The sequence below is a fragment of the Zosterops lateralis genome (genome assembly GCF_965231275.1).
Source record: "Zosterops lateralis genome assembly, chromosome: 1".
Lineage (NCBI taxonomy): Eukaryota > Metazoa > Chordata > Aves > Passeriformes > Zosteropidae > Zosterops > Zosterops lateralis.
In genome coordinates this window covers 37,994,380-38,021,779 of record NC_139762.1, presented here as the reverse complement: position 1 = coordinate 38,021,779, position 27,400 = coordinate 37,994,380, and the positions used below count along the sequence as shown (strand labels likewise).

At 37.0% G+C, this 27,400-nt stretch overlaps 1 protein-coding gene across 1 annotated transcript in view; it reads right to left on the bottom strand.

Annotated features, from left to right (window-relative positions):
• Positions 1 to 23,934, bottom strand: part of KCNH8 (potassium voltage-gated channel subfamily H member 8) — a gene marked incomplete at both ends in the record, with an annotated part of 177,021 nt that extends 153,087 nt beyond the window's left edge. The window contains one exon of the mRNA XM_083867048.1: positions 23,859 to 23,934. Within this exon, the coding sequence (XP_083723174.1) occupies positions 23,859 to 23,934 (76 nt within the window). The remainder of the gene's footprint in view (positions 1 to 23,858) is intronic.
• Between the last annotated feature and the right edge of the window lie 3,466 nt (positions 23,935 to 27,400).

The window sequence follows — 27,400 nt, the reverse complement described above, 5'->3', positions numbered from 1 at the left end:
GCCTTCCTCTTTGAATCTGTCTTCACCTAGTGGAACCACGACCTCTTGTCCCAGTTGTCCTATATTTCTCCTGAATACTCCTCACCACTTCCCTACAAAGAAGGTAGAAATTAGATTAATCTACGTTGGCTGATTTTGCACAAAAACACATCAAGAACACTAATAATATCCATTACACTGGCTGCACTGTGAAGATACTAATCACCCCCAAGAGAATACAAACACTGTAAATCAACATGGCTGTTTGTGAAATAATCATTAGACCATGGCTGAAGGGAATGATTGCAGATTCTGGCCCTGTTGTTATTATTAGTGAAACTAGAATTAAGTTAAAACCATTCTCCAGCAGAGTTAGCTTGCTGGGATTGCGCATGAAATGCAGACTTGGCCTAGAGAGAAGGTTTTGTATTTTTCTATAGAAATGCCATGCATGCTTCAAGCTGAAGTTGAACTTGCAACCAGCAGTGTGCTGAGATAGCCCCTTTCACCACATATCGACAGGGAAAGTTCTGTGAAAAAGCTTTAAAGAGTGAGCTTGAGTGCTGAGGTAAATGTCTATTGCAGTGGCTAGTGTATGACTCAAAAATCACAACTGTATGGAAAGGGAATGCCAGAAAAAAAACCCAAAATCATTTAAAGCAAACTTTGTTCCAAAACCAGAAAATATATGTCCTATATTAAGAAAAAAAAAAAGAATATCACAGTAAAATACAGGCAGACTAGAAAAGAAAATAATACTAACCCTTATCAGCATTTAGAACCTACTTAAAGATAGAAAAATATGACCACTATTAATAATTATATATTTTAAAATCTATGTTTACAGACTTTTCACTTCCTTCTAAAGTTTACATACCAAATCAGAATATTTGTGACAGATTATGACAAATATGGGTTTTAAAGTAGATTTATAAAAATATTATCTAATCCAAGTTATATATTCATAGGTACACATGTTCATTTTCAAACCAAATCTTTGTATCTACATCTAAATGAAACAAATAATCCTACTTCATGGACTAAAACCAATCATAATATTGTTTCCTGTCTGAGGAGTTGTTTGTCATTTAGGACTCCTTAGTTTTGTACCTTAGTTTTGTTCAGATTTTTAACAAATCTGAAGAAGAAAACAACCATTGTGTTATTGATTTATCTCCCCTTTGACAGAGTTTCTTAAACTTTATATAATTACTGGCATTTATTAAAATCTGTCTACAATCTATGTAGCTCTCATAGAAATGGTAAAACATCATTCTGAGCTGCTGCGTTGATGGCAGGTTGCCTCCAATTTCCACCTGTTACACTGTATTAAAATAGATAAGAGAGTATTAAATACAGTGGCAACACTACTTAGTGTAATTGCTGTGGGCATGTTATTCCATCATTACTGAGACACACTGCAGCACGGAAGATAACCCTGGGATGCAGCATATGCCAGGAAACTGCTTCTGACGTGTTCTGTAACTGAAACTAAGCCTGATAAAAACTAAACTATGAACAAGAACATAAGTTAAGTACCCCCTGAACCATGTTTTCATAAATTTGAGATAACCACTTACTGAATTTTGTGGTTGGTTTCAGCCCAGAGACTGTGACTGAAAAGGGAAAAATTGTTCAAAATATTGTGAAAGCATTTCAGATAGCTACAATTCCTGATGCTTTTTCACGAAAGCCCCCAAATTTTTTTTTGTTTAGTTTTTAAACTCTATTAGGCTCCCCAAAATAAAAAATCTATTATTTACACAGGCTCACTTCTAGTGTTTCATATAAATTCCTTTATACAAAATGAGGTTATGAAGTGTACAGAAATTTTTATACATACATACATACACAATAAATCTCTAAACATCAGATTGTGATCAGAGCAATACAGACCCTGACTAACAGAAACACACAAGGTTATTGAGTTAAATAATATGGAAAAGTTCAAAAGAGGCAACTATGTTAGAAGGACCATCTATTTGTAGGGTAAAAAAATAGAGATTTAATGGCCACAAAAGTAATATCTATCATTTTCTTGATGAAATAAAGGGATATATTACCTATATAATGGAGGTCCACATTTCAAAAGTAAAAAAGCTAAGTAGACATAATCTAGTAAACCAAAAGCTTGAGTCACAATCAGAAGAAAAAAAGCCCATCACTTAATGTAATGTCCTTCCTTTTCCACTCAAGCAGAAATTAAAGAGAAAAAAAAAAAAAAAAAAAAAGAGAAAAAAATAAAGACACAATATATTTGGACATATATTTCCTCTCAAGTTTTTGCTTCAGTTCTTTCATAAATCAGGGTTTTGGTAAACAATTTAAGCAAAAGATTGTAAATTATCATCTCAAAGATGTCCTCTTTCCCTTGGGATCTGATATGCATACAGAAACCTATTCTTAATCTCCCTACAGACAGAAGACTGGAAGATACTTGGTGTGATGATAAAGCATAAAGAACAAAAAGAATAACAACTTTGTGAGAGAAGTCAGTGTGATAACAAGGCCACTTATCAAAGGAACCAAATTGCTGAGCAGAATTTAAAACCAGCCAGTGGGACACAGAACATAGGCAAGGGATTTGTCCTCTGACAAAATAATCAGAGAGCCTCACTTTTTTTTTTTTTTTTTTTTTTTTTTTTTTTTTTTTTTTTCCTAGAAATGCAGGATTTCACTGTGCTTCTCAGTGCAATCAATCTCAGATGAGTGTTCCCCCCCATCCCCTATTTTGCACGCATAGCGCTGTCTGGTAAAGAAATACTGTCATATTCAAGGGCCACATGTACATTGGGATTTTTATTTTTTTTTCTGCAGCTTTTGGAAACACTTAAAAGGGCAATTTCACTTTTTGCTGGGTTTTGTTACTCCTTTCAGCATTTAAGAACAAGTAATAAACAGAAGCTCTTTGTAGTGTTTTTTCCACATCATAATTAATCTAAATGGATAATCTGACTGTTCAGGAAAGTAGGAGGTGCAGAGTGCTGCTTCACTTTTCAAAAGCACAAATGACCCACCACTCAAATCACACATGAAAAAGGAAGAGGAATGATCTTGTAGTGATAAACAATTGGAGCCCTGCATGTCATTAAAGCATGTTATGATCATAGTTTTCCTCAGTATTATACCAGAAGTTAGACAAGACATAATTTGCTGGTAACTGCAATTGATTAAATAAAAGTCTATTATTACATGCCTACTTAATGACATGCATAATGCAAGATATTTAAACATTTCTTTTTCTCTACTAAAATCAGTTATCTCCATGTCATTTAACAGAGTTGAAAGACTCTAAGACATAACCACATGTGATACTTAGGAAAACTTTACTTACAAGTCTGTTTATAATAAATTACCCACATATTTTTGCCTCTCCTCTAGTTTCAAATTGTGTATTTTTTCAAACCAAAAATGCAAACATGAAGATAAACTATTAAAATTATCAAAGGATTTTCAGGGAGAAAGTGTCACAGTCCACAAATTTTCAGAAGCGAATGGTACATATCATCACTGGAAGAGTTTACAGGGAAAGGAATGGTCTTCATAAAGAAGATCTACATATAAAATATGCTTAAGAAATCAAAGTAGTTAATTACAAAGAAGTACTCAAGATTCAAATTCACACACACAGAAAAAAATTATGTTCTGTGATAAATCAACAATAGTAGGAAAAATTGAAGTTGCATTTTTAACCAACAGTTGAGCAGAATTTTTAGATTTTTTTTTTTTGCGTTTTAATATTTTTATCTCTGATGATAATACATCCAAAAAAGTTTTCATAGGCTATTGCACAGAGCACCATTACTTAACACCATGATTTTCAGAAGCGGAATATACATCAGCTTTTTTCCTTAGTTGATTTACTAATAATGTAGTAATATTCTCACCTAGGACTACAACAGATTAAAATAAAATTATAGTCTGTATTTTCAACTAACAGTGTCTGAAAATGCTCTTTATTTTCTGCGTATTAACTGTGCACTTTGTCTCCTTACTACATCAGTGTGTAGCTATTATAATTTGGAAATACCATTTACAAATTTTTTTTTGCATATATTTATCAATGTTTCAAAAGGCTGCGTTAGAAGTTATGCTTGCTCACTCTTTTCGTAGCTATACATTATTTATGAAATGTCTGTATAATGATAGATTATTTATACTCTGATATTTATGGCACATCCTGATCTGAAAATCTGTATGAAATTGCTCAAGAAACAGCACAAACTGCAGTTCATATCATGGAAATCTATTATTAAATATAGATGGCAAACAAGACTTACAGTATAATTTTTTTAAAAAAGGTATTTTCCCCTATTTTCTTGCCTACTTTAAGGTTCACCAGTCATCAATTATTATATATATTTTTTGGCTGCACATAGGCATAGGAGTTTTTTAAATATTTCAGCCTGAACAGTAAGCTATTGTTGAGCTGTAGTGTATTGTAGATAGTTTTCCTTCCTCCGTGGGTTTAAAGGTTAAGATTTAAATAAATGTGAACTTCTGGAATTTATCCCCATGAAATAATTATTTACTTTAAAATTCAGAAGATATTATTCTTGCTAAGATTACATATGACCTTGTTTTCATATGTTTCAAAGACTATTTTTGGTGAATTTTTAAAGAATATATTAGGATAAAATGTCACCACTCCCATGATTTATACACAAACAGTTAAAGAGTGGGCCTGGAAAAAACTCATATAGCACAAAAAAGGAGAAGAAACTTAACCCTGGCCCGTGACAAGTTGGGAGTCAGCAAGGTGAGTACACTTCTTTATCAGCCAGTAAACAATTAAATTCTTCTTAAAGAAGTGTAGTGGATATGATAACTGAACAACAGCTGAAGTGATAGCCAGCCATCAGCTTTCCAGACAGCTGGAAACAATGAGGGCCACAGAAGAGGGCATTTGTGATCATGCTCTTCACTGCCCATATACACCCAGTCTATGGGAAAGTGAAGAAGGCATTATAAAAATGTAAAAATACTCTGAATAGTATGAAATAGATGTAAAACAAAACAAAGCAAAAAAGCCCCAAACAAACCAAAACGAGAGACTTTCAGAAGTCAAGGAAAGGAAGAAAATTCCAGGAACTGGCATGTAGTAGGATTTCTCTACAATGAGTCTTTGTAAGAGTAACATATATGCGTTTTTGGCTTAAGACTCAACAATCTTTAGCAAATAGAAGCTCTAGTCTTCCAGCTATTAATTTCCCTGATCTGTCCCATCTATGTGTCACTCTGACTCCTAGGATGTGGATGTGAAGCATTCACACACAGAAAGGAAGAAAATTTAAGTACCATAACTTTAAATTGACAATGAAGTACCTAGAAGGAAAAAAAAAAAAAAAAAAAAAAATCCTTTACAATTTGTTTTTTATCATGATGTTTTCCAAAAAATTCATTGCATTAGGAAAGAATGGATAATTCCAGTTAAAAAATGTGCAAGGGCACAAAAAAAGAGTATTCAAAGCACAAAATGATAAGGAGTAATAGTAACATTATATATTATTAACTTTGAAAAGAATGAGGAAATAAACTCTTTTCTACAATGTTTCTGTTTGGCAATTAATTTGGCAATGATATCTGGAGAATGTGAAGCTACACAGATATCATAAATCTTCTCAAAACAATACTGGAATCATAACTGAGAAATCCAAAGTTTCAGTTAAGCTGGAGTAAAATTAACAATATTATAGCATCAGTATTGTTTTCTGGGTGACATATCACAGCAGCAGGTGGAACTTAGCACAACCTTATTGCTCTTCTAAACAGGGGTGGGACATTGATGGCCACTGACCCCAAAGGAGGTTTCGGTTGGACCAGAGTAAAAATAATGTTCTTTTTAAAGTTTAATTGATATAATATTTTTTGAAAACAAAACACTCATTCAGAGTAGTAACCAAAAGATAAAATAATAGCACTGATAACGGATTTGGGAAATGAGTAATTTCTTAGTAATTAAGGAATGATAGCCAATATTTGCAGATCATTGCACGTCTTCAAGATGTTTTAAAAGCGTTAAATATTCTTCGGAGCTTCCACACAAATTACGTGCACATGATGTCTCATTTCAAGGATGGAAGAAAATTGATTTGGGGAATTTTGTTATTTACTCAGCCTTGTAACTGCCTCAAGAGCCAGAATGAAGGTATAACTTGAATCATCCAAAATGCTACCTTTCTACTCAACCCTAGAACTATCAGATATCTTAATTTGATTTTCCTTCATACTACACTCAGTCTTCCTATCTGGAAAGAATTTAATTTCTTATATTTTTTGTGCAATACACACCCATGGACTTACTTCTTAAGGAGCAAGATAGAAAGCACGACTGTGAGATATGCACAAATAGTGGACAAAGCCTTTACTGAGACAGACCACCAATGCAACGCGTGGATTTTCACTTTCAGAAAACTTCAGAAATGCAGTCTACTGTGCATATTACTGTGGTCTCACTGGAATGTTGCATGTTGCTACAGGACATCATGCACAGTGTCAACAATACTTCCTGCATTCCAGGCCAGGAATGAACTCTCCATGGCCACTCCACCTATCTCACAAATTGCATTGAATTGGGTCACTCTGGTGCAATGCATCCAGCAAATGTGAAACACTCCACAGACACCATGCAGGGACCACAAATACAGGTTTTATCTAAATTAAAGGACATACAGGAGATTTATTAGAATCATAAAATGATTAGGGTTCAAAAGGACCTTCAAATTCCAACCCTACTGTTATGATCTATTCAGACCATATGTCATTTTTAATGTAAACTCATTAACAAGAGGCAATGATGTATGTTAGTTTGAATTAAAGTAATAATAATGCAAGAAAGCACAGACATCAAATACTTCCTATGAACCTGCTGCTTGTGTATTTTCCCATTATGCAATAAAACACCTTGTACAGCTGCAAGCAGTATCGAGAGAGATGAGAATAACATTCCAATGGAAAATATTCTATGTGTGAAAGATCTGATCTGTGGAGTGACATTTTCAGCCCTCTTCCCTTTTTGAAGTCTGGGCTTGCAAGTTCCTGAGGGACATTGAAGGAGAGCACACAGTGGCAAGAAACCAGTGTTTCTAGCCTGAGAGGGCTTACTCTGAAAAGGTTTACGGTTTGGTGGGTGCACAGAGCTCCGTCTGTTTACTGGGAAACAGGTTTTATTCCTGATTATTACTATGTGAAACATTGTTACAGGACTACTCAATTCCACAGTAATCTCCCAAAGGCCTACAGGATTATGAACTAATATAAGGTAAGTGGCAAACAACAACCCAGCCACTCCTGGCCCACCTGTGTTTCCTTGTAACCTGGAGTGGGCAGCTTCTCATGTTCAGCTGTTTCTACATCTACTCTATTTACCCCTGCACTGAAAGCCAAGGGTAATACAGTGGTTTTAATTTGCAATTTAGCTTCATTAGAAACAGAATTAAATTCAGACCCAGGGTAAAATCAGAGCAACCCTGTGAAATACCATTCCTAGTTTTAATTTGGCACACAGCTTTCAATACATTGCTCTGCAGATGTAAGCTCCTATTGATGATAAACGCAACTGGTAGACTTAAGTTCAAATATCAACACTAACATGGTTTGTCTGAAAGAAATTTTATCTCTGAACTGGTTTTGAATTCAATCGCTGCAGCAATTAGAACTTGCTATAGTATATACATACAAATATATTTTAAATTCATTTATTTTAAATAACCAATGTTCTTCAATTATTGAACTTCATAACTGTGGCCTGTATGGCCATTTAAACACAGGGAAAAAAGACCATAGTGTCCCCTTTTGTCTTGTCAAATTTCAGGCATTTATTCTTTACTTCTGTACTCTGATCAATGGAGAGAAGGACACTTTTCAGATGGTGAAAACACCATCTGGACCTGCCTGTCCCTTTCCTATGTCTGGCAATCCATTTAGTAAGTGTGTTCCTAATAAAGACACTGAAACATTTGGTCCTCCAGAAGTTTCGAATTTTCGTTTAAAATTGACTTCATTCCTTAGACTTATCTGAAAATTTTATTTCCAAGAATGAAGTCACTTTAAAAAATAATGCACTACAAGTTATATATAACATGCTGACTCATCAGAGATGGATGATTATGTATAAAATAATTTTGTATCTGTATTTTGAGATCAGTCATGGGGACTTGTTCCTTATTACCCCATTCCTACAAATGGAAGTATGAATGCAGGCCAAGGCAACCAAACACTTCTAATTTTCATTGTTAAGGATAAAGCTCTGGCATTTTTACAATCATTAATTCTGAAGGAATATTTAAAAGTATCTCTGTTCTGCTGATTTTTGTGTTATGAATGCATAACTTCATAACTCTTCCTAACAGTGGATAAAACTATTTTGAAATACTTAATGGCATAAAATGTTATAAATCAATGGTTCACTTTATATGGAAACTACTTTAATTTTTACCATTGCATAGAACAACAGAGAACATAGTAAGTACATGATGTTCAGACACTGCACGCCAGATAATGTTGTTATTTTAGGAAGAAATTGTTTTCATGGGGAAAGCCACAAAAGACTGCATGAAAGATTATGAGTATCTTGCAATGTTTGATTCATTGATCATTACATTAGTAATTATTTTAGTATTTTAAAAACCCAAACAAACAGCAACCAGACTTTAATTCTAATAATAAAACCAGTTAAATTCATATTCCTCAAGTACATTTTCAGCCAAAACCAATACTTTATTCAGCAATATCAAATATATTAAATAATGGAATATATACTCAAATAATGGTTTAATTATCAGAAAATACATTATGTGCATATTAAGACTGCTACTGACATCACACATATCTAAAATAATATTCTTCATACCCAGATGGGTTAAATTTATAGTTATAAATTTGGGTCTTTTCTCAAGTGTCAGAACTATCTCCAGCTGCTTCATTTTGTGTGCTAATATACGATTCAGCTGAAACAGTGTAAAAAATGAATGTTGTTAGACAACTCAGTTAAGTGTCATTTATTTCTAAATTGTTTCAAGCAAATAAATTATGCCACTCAGCCAGTAATTTTTATTGATGAAATTAGTTCAAGTCTGTCTTCATGGAAAAAAAATGCAAGACAAAAAACTAGGTGGCTCTGCTTTTGACTACTCTTTCAGTTTCTGCATTAGTTCTCTTAGAGGTGTGATTCTCAGGGTGTTATGCAAGATCCTTCCATAAAAGCAGAAAAAGGCAATTCTCAAATATAATTGGCTTCACTATTTCCAGATGTGAGAGATTTGAGAGGAGCTATTACAAGATTCTTATAAGTTCTAGGCAGTTATGAAGGGGAGTTATACAGTCTATTTTAGACCTCTAATTAGAGTGCATCCAAGAAGCACTAAAGATTAGGAATGCAAGGTTCCCTCTGCAGACAAGAGAAAGAAAAGCACTTTCCTGTACTCCATGCTGCAAATAACTTGAACCAGTTAAGGAGAGAAAAATAGTGCCACATTCACCATACCTTTCAGAGGTGTTCAGTGCTAAAAAACCCTCATGTCTAAAATAGCAAGAAGGACAAATAGCATATATTACTATCTTCTGAGCATTTCAATTGATTTATTTTCTCCCTCAAAGCAATAGACTCAGAATTGATGTATCACATTTATTTTAGTTTACTGAAGCAAAAAACCCCCTTAAATTGGAAAGCTTCAATACAGAATCAGTTAGGTATCTATTTCAGAGTGTTATAAAGGGTGATATTTGAACTGCTACAGATTGCCCATGTTTGCTGAATCTCTCAAGAAAGTTTTAATGTTCTGTTGCTTTTTGTAATAAAGCAAACAGGATGTAAGTGACTCTGTTTCCCACATCCCTCAGATTCCCCTCCCCATCTCCTCTCTTCTCAACATTAAATCCCTTGCCTACCTTCAGCAATATTTATCAGGGAAGAAAAGATACAATAAGCTTTATAAAACAGCCAGGAGAGAAATTACTTGTGCCCCATTTCCACAAAATTTCAGTGTCAGCTTGACTGTATTGGATTACAGAATATTCATATAGCAGCTCAGCTGCAAGGGTAAGCAAGGATTCTTTGGCACATAGAACTATTTTTTACCCCTTTCATATACTTGAAAGAGCTGAAGATATTTTCTCTGATACTTTAGCAAATATTAAATGCTAGAATTTCAACACTTTGTGAAATTAGGAAACAAAAATTATTAATTAAAAAATAAAGAGAAAAGGATTATCCAAAGAAATTTGTTAGATGTCCATTTAAACTGGTACCATGTTCACTGCATATTAAAGGTGACCAGTCCAGGGCTAGGGTCTAAGGGTTTTTGTTTCTTATCACTGATTTTATATTTGAGTTATAGAGAAGAACTTGGGCTTGTGCTGTTGTTCTCACAAAACAGTATGGAATCTATGTATTATTTATGGAAATAAAAACTCCCAGTACATTTACAGTTAGTCTGACGAACGAGGAAGCCACTAAATGTTCCCACACTTCAAGGACAGCTCTCTCTTACTTGGCAAAAGAAATTTTCTGACTCATCTGAGCTGGGTCAAGAACTGTCTTGGGAGAAAGTCAGGTTGGGTCACTGGTATCCAGTCGGAATGGAAGGATAGTACATTAAAGAAACAAATAGGTGCATTTGGTTGAAGTGTCAGGAGGTTCTGGTCTTGATGGTTTAGAAAGCAGGAAAATACACCATGACACCTCAGAGTATTCATAGTAGCTCTATTTTTACTTTCAGTAGATTGAAAGCAAAATCAGCTGTCCCTCAGAAAATGCAGTTAATACCAGTAAAAGTCACTCTGTTTGTGATGTTTCCTAATTTTGCAACCCTGGAGTCCTGACATAAAATATAACAGTGTGATAAAATACATAAATTTATTATTGCCAGATTTTCACAGATGCAAGTGTGTTTGGGTTCCTCTTTTACTTTTAGGCTTTTTTTTCTTTTTAAACATTTATGCAGTTTGCCTTATGATTTTGGTCTGAAAGCTATGTGAAAGCTGTGTCATTAGAACAATTTTTGGAAAGTAGAGTACATTTTTAGAGGAACATTTTTTCTTCCTAGACATTTAAAACCACATTTATATGAAATGTTTTTGTCTTGCTGACTGAGCGTTAATATTCTGAAAGATATGTATTGCAAGTAAAGATAGAATTGCTCTTTATGGACATGCTGTTTCATCATAGTGTAGGTTGTCACAAATCCTGTGTGGTGAAAAATCCTTTTCATTTTTTCCAAGTCTGTGATTGAGAACATTACAAGATTAGAAAAATTGAGATATTTTCTCTTTATAGTGCAAGATGGGTTTCTGTGGCCTAGACTGTCTAGTTCCATGCTTTGCTTCTTCCTGTTTGTCACAGTATAGTTTAAGCCAACTTTAACATTTCCAGCTAGTCTGGTGTTGTCAAGATACCATTTTATAAGAGCAATTTTGGAAACAAAAGGTAAGGATGGAAATATGCTTTTCACCTGCAACAATCCATTCATACAATGTAACTATGCTGGAAAGATTAAAGGTGTGAAACACGTCCCTTTCATGGCAAGAATGGGATAGATAAGGTAGAAGAGTGGTTTTTAGTGGTGAAAATCTTGTATCTGTAACTCATAGTAATTTGCACTTCTGAAAATAGGATACAACCTTCACTTTTCATACTTGTCTATTTCTCTTCAGCTGTAGCTATTATGTTCTCTAGCACAATATTTTAACAACAGAACTACCTAGATGCTACAAGAGATCTTGAAATTATTTTGGTCATCATGACATCTCTTGAGTAACAAATTGTAAAAGGCTACTGAAAATTATTTCTAAAGCTTAAAACTTGATAAAATTTCAGGATTGGTCCAAAGTTTCAGATAATTAAAAATTGAAGATAATTTTTTTGCTTCGTAAATATATTTTGGTTTTTTTCTGTAATAACATCATATGTTTGATTTTAAGTGCATGTATAAATTCATGTAGGAGCTACTGAGGATTTAACAAGTGTACAAACATATCCCTTAGTGTGGGGCAGCAGTGACACCAGAAAGAAATTAAATTTCTGTGATGGCTCTTGACTCTTGCCTCATAATCCCATCACACAAACCTGTGACCATCAGACAGTGCAGTAATTTAGACCCTTTCCTGTGAGGTGTCCACACTGTTTATGTAGATGTCAGCTCTGGTATTTGATTTGTTATTCAAGGACTTATCTGCAAAAGAGGTTCCCAGAACAAGAGAAGTATTGGTGCTTCCCTGCAGCAGAACAGCAAGCCCTGCAGTTACCCTGAGCCAGGCTGGAAGACATATCCAAATTTTCATCACCAGCCCCACAGATATTCTGTGTCATGTGGCCCAAGACAGCATCATATTATGTGCCATAGAAAACACTGGTCTATCAAAAAAGAAGGATTTGCGTTTTTTCAACAGCTAAACTATTAAAACACTCACTGCATTATTTTACTGCCACAAACTTTGCTTGCCAAGCATGAAAAACCTATCAGGAAGCACCTGTTTTCAGGAGCAAACTGTTCTGTTATTACATTTAGTTTATTGTGCCATTCACAGACTCTCCCTGGAAGCTATGAATTAGCCGTGATAAATGAATACCAAAATATCCAAGTGCTGTGCAAATTGCTACAATACTCTAAGCATTAAAACAGATTAAATAAAATCACTGTTCTCAGCACAAGAATATGTCAAGATTTAATGGCTAGAAAACCAGCTACTATCAAACTAAGAAACACCATTACAAGGATTCTTTCTCATTAACCTCACTTAAGAAAAATAGTTCATTGAATAAATAGTTATGTACATCTTAATTAAATACAATCAATTTTATAGGCTTCTGAGCATCAAAAAGGTTAGAAGCCAATGCCTTCATGCTACAAATGTAAAAAGTTTCCTCCTTCATTCTGGCTTCTCTTAGAAAGTCATACCAGCATAAAACAGAATATGTAAAGGTGTCAGAAGATGTCTCATAGCCTTTAATATAGCACCTGAAAGCATTATTTTCAATGACAGTTCACATAAACTGATGTATCAACCATATCAGGCTGAGGAAAAGCCTAATAATATTCTTCCAATTAATTCTAACCTCTTAGCTTTACTTGTAATTATTTCCCTCAATTCCTAAAACTCAGCTTATTAAGATCCATCCATCATGGTGTGGGTCACACAGTATTTCTACTATTGGGCTTTTTGGCCTTTTTCTTCCTTTCAATGAGAAGACCTTGCCTATACTGAATGCATAAAAGGGAAACTTGTTTTAAAATTAAGAATAAAGCTAAACTGCAAAATAATTACTATAATTCCAGATTATTTATTTTATTTATTTATTTAGATTATTTTTATTTCCCTGAACTTACTCTGCTGCATCCCTGGAAGAGACATTCCTCATGCTCATCACTTGTGAGACTGCCAGTTGAACTATTTACCTGTACTTCACATCTGACTTACTATTGCATAGAGTGTCTGGTTTTATTTCCACCTTTTTCTTTGAGTGATCATACCTATATAAAGTTATTGTTTCAGTAATCTGATATATTTCAAGTGAGATTGATACAATATCAGGTTGTGATTATTTAGGTTTAAAAGCATACCCACAAAAAACCCAGCAGAATTTAGCAACATTACAATTATTCACCACAAAAGACACAAACAGAAGGCCTGGAGCTCCCCTGACAGTTCAAGGAATCATTCCCTGGAGACACACATCAACAGAAAAATTAATAAATGAACTATTTATCCTATTTGAAGTATGATTTCTTCTGTAATTAAAGTAGATTATCACCTGCATATGTTTCTCTATTTATAAATATATTTGAAATACAAAGTGTTGAAATGGCCAGATAGATAATTGCTTTTCTGAAGATACTGTCGTTGTCAAAAGGAAGCACAATTTTGATACATAATTGTCTTATTTAATCAGAACAAAAGCAGGGGGGAAAAACTGCAATTCAGATAGCTCCAGCTGGATGGAGGCAGCAAAGTCTCTGCATTTCTCCAAGAGTTACTGCTCCCACTGTCTAATTTGATGATTAACACTGAGTCGTAATTGGAACCAAAATCCCAAATCCCCATCTGGATCCTGCTGACAGTAGTATGAACACAATTCAACACCTGCCTGTTTTATTTCTGTCAAAATTATGACTGATGTGTTTAAATGTCTGCAGTAATTTCCACCTGTCCATCCTGAGTGCTGTTGATCACAGCCTCTGCGGCAGGGATCGATCAGCAGCATGGGGAAGCATTCGGTTCATTCCAAAGCAATCCCTGCTGCTCACTCAGCAATCCCATCGGTCAATCCATCTCTGCTTCCTCACAGCTGCTCTCTCCTTTTTTTCTTTCTTGGCCAAAGATCACTTGTACACTTTACAACCCAGGACTATCCCTTTCCTCTAAAAATCAATCACCATTCCAGTTCATTCTGTAAGTAAACTTTAAAAAAAATCAATTTTGTGTTTAAGGTTGCTTATAATCTGTTTTTTTTTTAAAGGTTCTTAATACATCTTAAAAGATAAGAGACTGCTTTTTCAAAATTCATACATCACTTATGGCTAACTTTCTACAGGTACAAAAATAAGTTAATTACTAATTAACTAATCGTTAATGAATTTTAAAAAAAAAAAAATCACAGAATCAGAGGGGGAAATGTCAAATTTTTACAGGGAACTGAAAATAGGTGGATGCAAGCCTCCACCATATCAGAAGAAAATCTGGAAATATGCTTTAACCACCACAAGCTTTGGCATACCTGTCAGTGTGTAAAGGATGAATCCTGTCTGTGGTCTCACAGTGCACTGCACTGAGTTCACAGGACTGATGTGGGTATCCAAGCCTCCCATCCCTTTCCTTAGAGAAAGCACTCAGTGTAGTACAATGGAAGAGCACCAGCTGCCTAATCCCAGGCAGGAAATTGTTGGCAACAGATCCATGGACCATGCCTTGCTCTAACCACTCTCAGGTACATGCTCTGCATGGCAGTGTCAGCAGAGTCACTCTCCTGGTAAACTCTGATCATCTCCTTTATGTCAACTGAAAAAAAAACCAAAACAAACCAACCACTTTGGGTAAATATTCCTATAAAAATACAACGAGGTAGTAAAAACAGTCAGGATTTCTAATGCTCCTGGTTTCTGTTTCCAATGCAGAAGCAACTCTTGAGCATGACTAAAAAGATAACTTAGTCATAGTTCTGCTTCAAAGAGGGCCGTTAAAACCATGTTTTCAAAATCCCAAACACTAATTTACAGTAAGACCTCTAAAGGTCTTCAAAATATAGTACATGACCACACTATTCTCTCACCTTTTTCCTCCCATGCTGTCACCCAACAATTACAGCACTGAAGCAGACACAACTTATAACTATACATATTCCTCTGTAAATCAGTGATCCTGTTAGTTTTCCTTAATCTTGGCAAATGTGTAGCTCAAGACCTTTCATTAATATTTATTAACTATTCTTTTCTACATTGAACATTTAATTATTTAAATCCCTAACATATAATTTTATAACTACAGGTTTTATGAGGTGCATTTTTCTTCCCACAGTTCTGAAAGTGAAAAAAAGAGGAAATGTTAAGTCCAAATTCCAAGCCTCAAGATCTTTCAATGCAATAAAGAAACAACCCAGTTTAATAAATGTAGCGAATGTCTTATCATCTCACAAATGTAATCCATATATGAATGAGAGATATGTGGATTAAAATATTGTGTATTTTGATTTAAATCATTAAAAAAACACACACAAAAAAGAAGAGGAAACAGCTTGTAACTAATACACAGTGATTATTATTGACTTTTGAAGGTTTTTTAGTTTCCAAAGAGTTCTTTTTGATCTTCCATAAAGAAGGTTGTTTTTTCTGCAAAAATATTTTTCTCTAAAACAACATAGTCTCCCCATTGTTTTTCATATCATTATAAATCCTTAAACTAAATTGTGAGAAATTCCTAACTGAAATGAGAGAAAAGGCAGAACTTACACAAAAACACACCCATTACTTGTCCAGGAGTTATCTGACATTTAGGGGGAAAAGAAATCAAGCTATTTGTCCAAGGACATTTTTCTCATTCTAAACATCAAATAAATGATAAAAATACCAGCTCAGAGTTCTCTTTCATACCTTTGGAATAAGTTGCCTAGTCACATATCAACTAGCTATTGAGCGAGATGGAAGGCAAAAAAGAAAATGCCACCAAAAAAAGCTGTAACAATGAATTGCAGGTCTATTCTGCTCAGATGAATCTTTTATTTCTATAGGTTTATAAAAAGAGAAAAAAAGCAAAATAATCCTAGACTCCTAGTCATCAGAAGTAAGGCCTGAGGAGAAAGTGAATTGAGTGCTGGCACACTGGAAGCTGTTTTCTCTTCAAAAGACCAACAGGGAAGACAACATATTTCTCCATAACACAATTGCCTTCAGCTGTACTAGAAATGAAATGATTGACAGCCAGCATTAAGCTGTAGGGATGCTCAGACAATATTTAATGTCAAGTTCAATGTTGAATGCGATAGTATTTTAAGAACAACACCTGTTCCAAAGTCTTTGAATACTACTATCAGTCTCAGAAAACAGAAGGAGCCAGAAGCTCTTGGCAAGATAAAGTCCAAAAGAAGTTTTTTTTTTACTGTTAAGGAAGTCTCTCTCTTCCCTGAGACTTGAGACTGTTTTGTTTGTTTCTTCATCTTGCTGTGCCTCCCCTTCCCCCCACCCCCTTCCCTCACCACCATTTCTTTTTTCCTTATTTCTCATTTATTTATTTTTAGATTGAGTGGGCAAGAAACATTACTCTGTGAGCAGGTTGTTCCTTACCTGCTTTTTTCTTTTAGTCACTTTAACACAAGGTAAGATGACCTTGCTTGTGATAATGCAAAACTGCTGTGGCAACTGCCTTTGTTAAACTTTTCCAGGCTACAGTATATGTAATACATGTACCTTGTTTTTCTCTCAAAAATTCATTTCCTCAGAATAGTACTAGGAGCAGTAAATGCTCTGTAAACCCATATCTTGCCTGATTTATTTTCATATATTCATGTACATCTATTTGCTTACACTTTTACATGTACTTGAGGTAGTGCTTTTTGTTGTTATTTCTACTCTTTATTTCCCTGAAAAATGCTCTGAGCATCTTTCCTTTACATCCAAAAAGACTGGGAATGTGTATGAAATTGCTACCTGCACAAATAAAATAAAAAATGATAAAATAGAAGTTTAATGTACAAATGTAATGATAACAATAAGAGAAATCTGTTTTCGGGATAAACCCATTTACTCATTTAAATGTGTAAACAGAGAAAAAAGGAGTATATATTTGGGGAAGGAAAAAAGGGGACATTTACAGAAACTCTCTAGTGGCAATCCAGATAATCATCTAAGGTTTAGAAACATTAAAAAAAATCTCTTCCACTCACACAAAGTACACGTTTGTTCATGTATATGTAAATCTCAAATATTTTTGTTTTGATCACTGCACTGTGTATCAGGTTTCTACCCAAAAACAATACAGAAGATAATATTCTTTTGTTACTGAGGGAAAAAAAAAATCCCTTATTTAATGACTTTTTTAACTCTTAAATCTCCAATGCTTGCCTTGAATTCAAATACAGGGTTTATTTGTGAAGCAATGATGTGTGCTATTAGTCTAACTTAATAATACTAGTCCAAAATTAGTGTGATTACTGAATTATATAGGTCTGAATGGAAGAACTGCAGAATTATCATCCTGTCTTATTTCTGCCTAGCCAAAAGTAAGAGAACATCACCCAAGAATTTGAATACATCACTATTTTCCCTAGCAATAACATGGATTCTGAATAAAACATACAGTAATGAGCATTTGTCGTGATTTTAAAGCGGTTGCACATTTAAAATAATGCCTGAATGCGTTTTTGTTTGCTTGAATCACATCCTTATGACCAGAACTCAAAAATTAAGAAACATGGTCTTAAGATGCCTTGAAACAATTCTAATCTGATTTTTCAGGTCCAACTTCAGCTCAAGTTAGAATCAGAAGTTACCATAACTACAGAAAGCAAAGATAACCAGATAATCTCACCTTAAATTATGAAGTTCTACACCCTCAAACTTGTCCCAAAAGAAGAGCAAAAGATTTTCCAGGTAGCTGCCTAATCTAGCCACTTGGTTACTTCCAGCAAAGAGCAACAGCACAACACAGATTCCAACATCTGGTCCTTGATTTATATTAAAAATCCTATTTGCCTTTTTTAGTATAGAGCTACAGCACGTGCAGTACTGGTCATGTCTTTCAGAGAAAAGTAGAGAAAGGCAAAGTCTGCTTCTTTGGGGCTCTGAGCTGAGAACAGACACACTGAGTCTTTCCAGTGTTTACTATATATTTTTCAGTGACAAATGATTAATTCACAACACCATGTTATTTACTTGTTCAAGGATATGAGTAAAAGCACTTAACAGTTCTGCATTAACGTAGGAGCAACAATAGAAGTATCTTTGGAAATTTCCCTCTGACTAACTCATTTCATCTTTACAACAAAGAACAAGACCAGTTTCCCCGCTCTTATTCTTTCAGAGGGACAGTTTGACAGACCACCAGATTTTCCGCTGTCACTGCTTGGAAGTCTCTTTGATTTTGATCAGTGCTTATCATAGTTTGAGTCACCCTTCCTTGGTCACAGGATTTTACAGAATCAACTCAGTTGGAAAAGACCTCTGAGGTCATTGAGTCAAACCTATGACTGAACACTATCATGTTTAAACCAAGTGCCATGTCCAGTCTTTCCTTATACATCTCCAGGGACAGTGAAGAATTTCCTTTTGATGTCCAATCTGAACCTCCCCTAGGACAGCTTGAGACTGTGTCCTCTCATCCTGCCACTGGTTGCCTGCTAAAAGAGACCAATCCTCACCTGGCTACAGCCTCCTTTCAGGCAGTGGTAGAGAGTGATAAGGTCTCCCCTGAGAACTCCTTTTCTCCAAGGGCTAAACAATCCCAGCTCCCTCAGCTGCTCCTCATAGGACATTCTCTCTAGACCCTTCACCTGTCCTTCCTGAATTGAGTGGCCCAGAACCAGACGCTGTACTCAAGGCGCAGTCTCACCAGTGCCATGTGTGGGGCTGTGATCACTGCCCTGGTCCTACTGGCCCCACGATCCCTCATCCAGGCCAGGATGCCTGTGGCCTTCTTGGCCACCTGAGCACACACAGGCTCATGTTCAGCCAGCTGTCGCCCAGCAGCCCAAGGTACTTCCCTGCTGGGCAGCTTTCCAGCCACTCTGCTCTCAGTCTGTAATTGGAGCATATTTTGTCTTTGTAAGGTGGACCATTCTGATCCTGGAGTAAGATCAAAAGATTCCTTCTCCTGGAAGCTCAGCTGTTGCTTCCCTGCATCTGACACTACTGCAATTCCTTGAGCCTGTTTGAGGGAGATCCCAGGCAGCAAAGAAGCACTTTTCTGCTTTTGAAGTTTCTATGATACTATTAAGCAGCACATTGACTGGTGTAGAGAGGATAGGATTCCTACTGAATGAGACAGAATTTGACAACAAAGTTGCAGAAAGTGTTAGTTCATTGGTTCAACTTAGCAGACATTACCAGTTTGTTTATGAGACAGAAAAGCAAGTGCTGGGGGTAGCTGGGAAAGACTGGGGGAGGAATCTGACCCTGCAATCTGGAAAGATCAGTGTATACATAGGCTTTCAGCTCCGTAACAACTGACAATGATGTAAAAGAGACAACCTGGTTGTGCCCACAGTGCCAACAGAAGTATGCTGACATCACATTTGGTATTCTTAAATCTGTATGTTCTCATCAGGTACCTTTCAATCACACCTTAAGGGTAACTTAAACAATCAGAAAGCTGATTCCATTTTGTCAGGAAGGGAAAAAAACCCCAAACAGTTATGAAAATTGCTGCTTAGGTGCAAAGATCCTTTTGTTAGTACTCGAACATGATTTTAATTGGAAAATATATTTGAATTTAGAAGATGTTCAGCAAATAGTGAATTAACAAATTATCACCATTGACACTGAGCAAGAAAGAATTTACTCAGCTTGATCTTCAGGTTAGATGGATAGTGTAAAATTGTCAATAAGAATGTGAAGTACACACTTAATTTGGAATCTGATCACATATGACAGAGAGGAGATAATTATAGAAATTCAGGTGTCATTTCATGGTATAACCATACACAAAAATTGTTGTCCTTTTTAAACACAGATTAATAAGGCTATTTGCTGAACCTCTGTTAACTTTGTTCCCTGAGAAAGTCTCACAAATTTTCAGAAACAGCCACCTTGGTGTGAATTTAATCTATTTAAATAAATAAATAGTAAATGTAGAATATTTATGTACGTCTGTATATATATGAAAACAATAGAACATAATTTCCTACCATGCAACTATATCTGAATGCTTTGCCTAATCTAAATAGGATTAAGAAACAACATGCAAAATTTCCATTCAAAAGCTTGATGTGAAATAACTCACTTCAGACATTAATTTTCATAATATTTGGTGGTGGGATTAATTACAGGTTTACATTTGAAATATTTTTACACTTGAAAACGCTATTTTTTCTCTTAAATCTAAAAAGCAAAATTAAACCAATCAAAACCCCTAAACCACAAACCACTCATTTGAAAATGCTTATGCTTGTTTTCCATATAGGCAATGAACATATTGTTAACAGAGGGGGCAAAAAGTCTTTGGATGACTTGGTGTTTACATTTTGGATGGGGCATGGGGTGTGTGGGGGGGGAAACATTGTGAGAAACCATTAACTTAAGATGTCAGGAACACAAAAGATATTTTTGAGTTGGAAGAAGGTATCAATATAACAGCATACAGGCAAGAGCTCTGCCATGGAACTCCAGAGAAGCAACCTTTAATGTTACTCTTCCACATGTGCAACACACGTAGTGGGAAATTTGCAGGGAACATCTGCAATTTCCTGCACAGCTAATTGTAACCCCAAAATTAATCTAACTGCTTACTTTGGCACATATTATTGGTTTTATATATAAATTATGTGTAACACTCTGGAAAAAAAAAAAAATATATATATATATACACACACCAGGAGAATTCTGAGCAGCTGAAAAAGCTGCCAAGAACTCGTTTTATATATTTTTTTGAGATATGCAGTATTTCATAGTGCAGTTTCCAACTGCTAATTAAACATAAATCACTACAATAGTATAGTTTAAAAAAAATCTGTCAATGAAATATTGAAAATTTCGTGCAAAGCAAAGCATATTTGCTAATATTATCTGGAATCCCTTCTTGCACTTTTGCCCGGAATTAGAATTATCCCTCTTCTGGATTAAAGATGCATTGGTGGATTAGTCTATCACTGATGACAACATAATATATCCTTCCCAGAGGCTTAAACTAAAAAGAGGTCTGTTAACTACAGACTATATTAAAACAACAGCAAAAAGAAAAAAAAAGACATTGGACATGAGCCAGTATTTAAAGATTTAAATATCATCATGTGGGAGGTCAAAGTTTGTGAAACATAACATCGGATTCAGTGCTACGTATCAGTCCTACTCTTTCTAAAGATTGTATCACCTGTAAAACTAATAAAACATGGGACTGATTCCTGCAAGGATTAGCCATGGGTACTACTTCTATCTTTAGCCACCTGCGCAAGCTCAGAAATACCAGCCACATAGGCAATTTAAATGAACAATAAATTGGTTTTAATTTTTCTACTTGATGGTTAGATGGTTACACATTTTGAAAAAATATGCTTCTTTATTTGAATTTTTTTAGGCCCGTTAAAGAAGTATTAGTTTTATATTTAAATTTAGCATTTCCAAAGCAACAAAGCAGATGAGCTGTTTCTGAACTGGAATACTTTCTATTTCTGAAACTTTGTTTCAGATGACATGAAGCTGATTCATCACTTTACTCTAACAGTCTAAAGGAGATATATTATTCTATATATTAAGAGACATGCCAGCAGTTTTCCATAGAATAGTATCATCCTGCAAAGTTTTTCTAGATGTAACACCACGTAGTTCATAAAACATCTTTCCGTGTGAACATCCTGGAATATTTCACATGCTAATAATCATAAAATGACAGCTTCTAGAATACACCTGTTTAATATTTAAGCCAAATTCTGGAAAACTAACTAACAAGGAATATTTCACTGACTGTAATAAATAGATAATGTGCTGTACTTTCTGGTGAACTTAAACATGTAATTGCATTCTTTTTCTATTATATCCCAGCAGAAAGCAGATGAGCTGTTAGCATTAAATTTCAATGTAAGATGCTGGGGTCTGTTTCTTGTTTAAGAAAAGGTCAGTCCTTCACTTCATGAAGGTCAGTAAAATCATTGGCTTAAAAAGGCAGCTCAATTTGGGTATAGAATCCAGCTAAGAAATAGGCTTTCTACCATACTTGCTGACTGGTATCACTGAGAAGATAGGGATTAGACAATTTTGGTGTTTTATTTAATAAGAGAACTGGATGTCACCACTTATATTGCTTGCTAAATTGAATCTTTGAAGCACAATGAAGTGTTTGTGCATACAGGTCAGTTTGTGTGCTCCATCCTTTCAAAGGAAACCATTATGAAGGGGGAGAGTCCTGAGCACAAAGAAGGGAAGAACTGCTTTTCTGGCAAATGGCAGTATCAGCAACAAAACTCTAAGAAGAGCCACATGCTTCAATACGCAGTAAATACTCACACACTTTGTAGAAATAAAAGGTTGGAGGATGGGGGGAGAGGACGTTGAGTTCTGTAGTCAAAGGAACTTAAAGGTACATCTAAGTAGTCTTGAGAGATTGCTTTGTAGTGAAGTATCAGTTACAACCCTGGATCATAATTATCTGTGTATCCTCAGACTAGCAGAGCAGCTATAATACAGTTCTGTGCTCCTCTGCAATTGATCTCTGTGAATGCATGATTTTCTTGACATTTTACAACTTACTGATTCAGTAATTACAGTTCAGTTGTCTTAATCACACAGTAATTGAACCATAGAGGAAATGCCAATACTCAATCAAGAAGATATCAATCCAATTAGATAGCAATGTTTTCAGTCAAGAAACAGCTAACAGCAACTCAAATCCGAGTTCGTTTATTCTCCACTATCAAGGTCTAGATTTCTTAAAAGAGAATTAAAGGGCGGACAGTCCATTTTGGCCTAAATCCACTATCTCCCTGCTCTTTTTATTTGCTTTAGTACGCTCAAGCCCCGTTAAGGAAACAAAAGTCAGGATACAGGCGGGTCCCCCCAGGGCCGGAGGGGGAGCACGCCCGCCGGGCGGGAGGAGCCCGAGCCGGGACCTGTCCCTGGTCCTGCCGCCGGGACCTGTCCCTGGTCCTGCCGCCGGGACCTGTCCCTGGTCCTGCCGCCGGGACCTGTCCCTGGTCCTGCCGCCGGGCCGCCAGCGCCGCCGCCGAGGGGCCCTGGTCCCCTCCTGCCTGCCTGCCTCACCAACGCCCTGCGACAGCCGCTCTCACGGCTGAGTCCCACTTACAGAAATTCAGCTTTTAGGGAGATTTCGCAGCCCCTCAAGGCTGGGGGTACTTAAGAAAAAAAATTCCCCGAACCTCCTCCCAAAGCCCTGCCCGGGCTCTGAGCGGGCCGGTCCCTGGCGGTCTCTGGGCTGCCCGGGGCGCGGGGGAAGCCCCAGTCCAGTGCACAACTTTCCTGCAGGGATCTCGGGCTTCAGCCCCCCGGAGCCTCCGCGCGGGGGATCCAAGACGGAGGGGACTTGGCACCCTCCTCGCCCGGAAAGCCGTGGAGAAGCCAGGCAGGAGAACGGGAGAGGCTGGGAGCTCCCTCGCCTCCCCCTCCTCATTGCCGGCTCCTGGAGCAGGGAAACCCCCGGGGGGCGGAGGGGAGGGAAGAGGCAGCTCCCACCGTCCGCGCAATGCCCCCCGTGCATCCCCTTCCCCGGGAGCCCCAGCCCGGACTCACGTGTGCCGTCAAACCGGGTGGCGATGGTGTCCAGGAAGGTGTTCTGGGGTGCCAATAATCCCTTCATAACCGGCATTTTTCCAGCGCGGTGCGAGGTTCCCCATCAAAGTTTGTCTACGAGGGTGGTTCGAGAAGAAAGTGCAGAGGGCGCCCGGGGGAAGGCAGGGAGGGAGGAGGCGGAGGGATAGGGAGGAGAAGGAGGATGGGGATGCCGCCGCGCCGCCTCCGGCGCCGGGAGCCCCCCGCTCGTTCAGCCCCGGCCCCGCAGAGCGCCCCCGCCCCGGGAGCGCGCACAGGTGCTGAGCCGCGCCCCGCCCGCACCGCCCGCTCCCCCTCCCCGCGCCCCTCCCAAGGCAAGGGGGAGGGGGCGCCTGTGGAGAGCCGCCGGGAAGGAGGACGGGCTGGAGGAGAGCTGGGAAAGAGCCACCTTTATCCACCTGTAGCGGAGCCGGGCGGGGCGGGGCAGCGCAGGGACCGGCGGCTCCCGGAGGCTCCGGAGCCTCCTCCGCCCCCGGCCGGCTCAGACACACCTCGGCTCCAGCGCCTGAGAAGGGTCCCGGGCATCTCAGCTCACAGGGACCCTGTTCATGAGTAACAATATCGCAGGGTAAAGCACGGGCTCTCACTTTGCCGAAAGGAAACACCCTTGATGGATAGCAAATGCCTCTGGAGGTGCTCATTGGAGAGTGAGACTGGGGTATGGATAATGCTCCACCAGTTGTGTGGCCTCAGGCACCATTTGCATGTTGAGGCTATTTCTTTTGTTTAAGGAATAGGCATTTTTCTGTGCTTGTTGATGCATCCTATAATATTCTTTCAACAGTCTTCCCTGAAAAATTCCTGAAATATTTTTTTTCTGCCAGCCAAAGAGAGATTTAATACATATCCTAGCCCAGAAAGTTTAACATGTAAGTTCAAATAAATAAATATGTAAAAATAGCAATAAAGAAGGGGCATTCCACATTCAGACGGACCTGTCCAGACTGGTACCATGGCTCTTTAAATGCTGCCAGATAACTCTCCATAGTACAGTCATTTCCCTTACTGTAATAGCAATGGCAAAACGTCCCCATGTTCTTTGAGGACTAAGAGACCCTAGAGAAAAGAAGTGGGAGTACACTCCCTAATCTACAAAGTCACTGTGCAGAGGAAGCCTGTTGGGTTCCTATGCTATTTTACAGTACTGCTATTTGTATTTTTTTGCTATTTCTGTTTATCTAGGATTCTCTATTTTTCCAGATGGTTAGAAGACTGTGATTCCCACTTTTTAGCATAAGCAGCATTGAGAGAGGTTACAAAAGAGAAAAAAGGGCCTTTCTTTACAACAGATAATGAAATGTAAAAAACCCCCAGAACCTCAGAAAATGCTGATACACAGGGTTTCTAGCACAATAAAAAGCCTACCCATGGTAACCTCACCTTGGCTCTGAAGAATGCAGCAGTATTTTGCTGAGATCATGAATCTGTCCAGTTGCCCTTGTACTAGAAGCTTTTTAGAAACTAGTTGATATAGAGCTGACAGGTCAGTTTGCAGAAGTAGCACATGAACTGAGAGACTGCCTGTACAGTACTTTGGAAGTCTTCAAAATCTCAAAGTACGATCATCTTCTTGCTACCTGATGATCCTCAAATTCCTGTCAGCCTTGTCCTTAAAGTGCACCAGCCTCGTCCTTAAAAAGACAATTTTTAATACTGAATGCCATCAATTTTTAATTTTTGTTAATATTGTCATATCCTCCAATTTGATATATGCAGAGTCACAAAATTAATTTCTATTGATGGTTTTTCACTTAGTTGCTCTGTCTAGTTGGGTTTGATAGTACATGTACTCACTTGTGAAATAAAGAAAATCTTGCTTCAATATCTGAAAAACCCTCAAAAGCATGATCAGGTTTTCACTTCTGAAAAAATGATCAGCAACAGATGTTGTCAAGGTAAATCCAAACTTTGAAAGACTTGCCTATGTTGTAGCCTGTCTGCTGCAATTGTGTTTCAGTTTGCATTTTTTTTCTATGGCCTGCCCAAACACCATTTAAGTAGGGATACAATGACGGAGAAAGAAGTGCATTCTTAGTCCTACTACAGGCAGTGAGAAGTAAACTCATATATAAATTTAAACATATGAAGATATTTCTCAACTTTGGTCATTACAAAAGGGAAAAATGACAATTTTCCAGGGGAGTCAAGTTGTGATCTAGTAAATCTGCAAGCCCATAAATGGCCACACCAAGTCTGAGTTGTAATCATAGTGTTTTGAGGGCCACATGACATAACAGCTTAAGTTTAGAGCTTTATTAAGAGGTCATAGAAATTTCTTAATCATGAGACAAAAAAATGTTTTAATAAAGCTTTAGGACTTGGACAAAGAATACCAAACAGTTGTGCAAACAGCTTAGAAAGGATGGATAAGGGCCACAGGAGTTACATGGTATATTCCGTGTTGATAAGGGTGAATACAAATTAGTTACTGAAATGCACCAGTAGCCTGGGGGATGCAACAGTAATAGCAGTGAAAGCTCTACCAACGAGGAAATTCTGCTGATGCACAAGAGAGATGGATATCAAAATCTTTATAAGGAGAACATGCTGAAAGCCTCTTCGTTTCTGAGAACCTCAGGAGAGAAGGAAGGAAGTTTGCTGTCCTTTACAAGGATTCACAATCATGGCATGGCTTATAGATTGGTTATGGAAATGGCTACATGCTATGAACAATAGGTAACAATTAAGCTCCTAAAAATTATGTTTGTGTCCCATGTACCACAAAGCAACCACTCAAACACCTCTGAGGAAGAACTAATAAAACATATTACAAAAATAATGTACATAAAAAGTCTCAAATTGCATTTGTATTTAGCATATTCTAGACACTTTTACTCATAAGTGTAATCCTTGTTAATAGAAACTTCAGAGAGTATAGGTACTTTACAAGTACTGCAGACAGTTAACTGCAAAACACAGAAGCTTAGCGTTGCTCAAAACAGGCAAATTTAACAGGCTGAAATTTTAGTGACCAAAGAAGAAATAGATAAGAAAAGCAGACAAAAGTTGAGCCTATGTAAAAGGGAGGTAAAAGGAGCAGCTGAAAGCTTGCAGTCAAGTCCTGGAAAATTATTTTTAAGCTTTAAAAGAAAAGCCAACTAGGGACTCTGAATAGTCACTGTTTTGAGGGTTTTTTTTAATGTTTAAGGAAAATTAAAATACAAAGCCAGGCAATTTTTATCTTGTTTCAAGAAACAAGCTTTCAATTTTGCTGTATTAATTCCTAATATCTGAGATATCTGAACATAGTGTTAATGTAATACTTATTTTTGCTGGCAAGGACAGGAAAGCAAGCGCTGGAATCTAACTTTGGTTTTTGTGTATAAATCTATATACAATTTCAGTAAATAGTCCACTCCCCGTATTCCTGTCTTTTTCACTGTGGGGCATTTTGCTGAATTCAAATGCATAAATATGTGTAGAAATATAGAGATAAGAGTTACAGATAAACAGTGCCAAATCTGAGAAATTAAGGACTAATAGCACTACTCTTCGGGATGCCA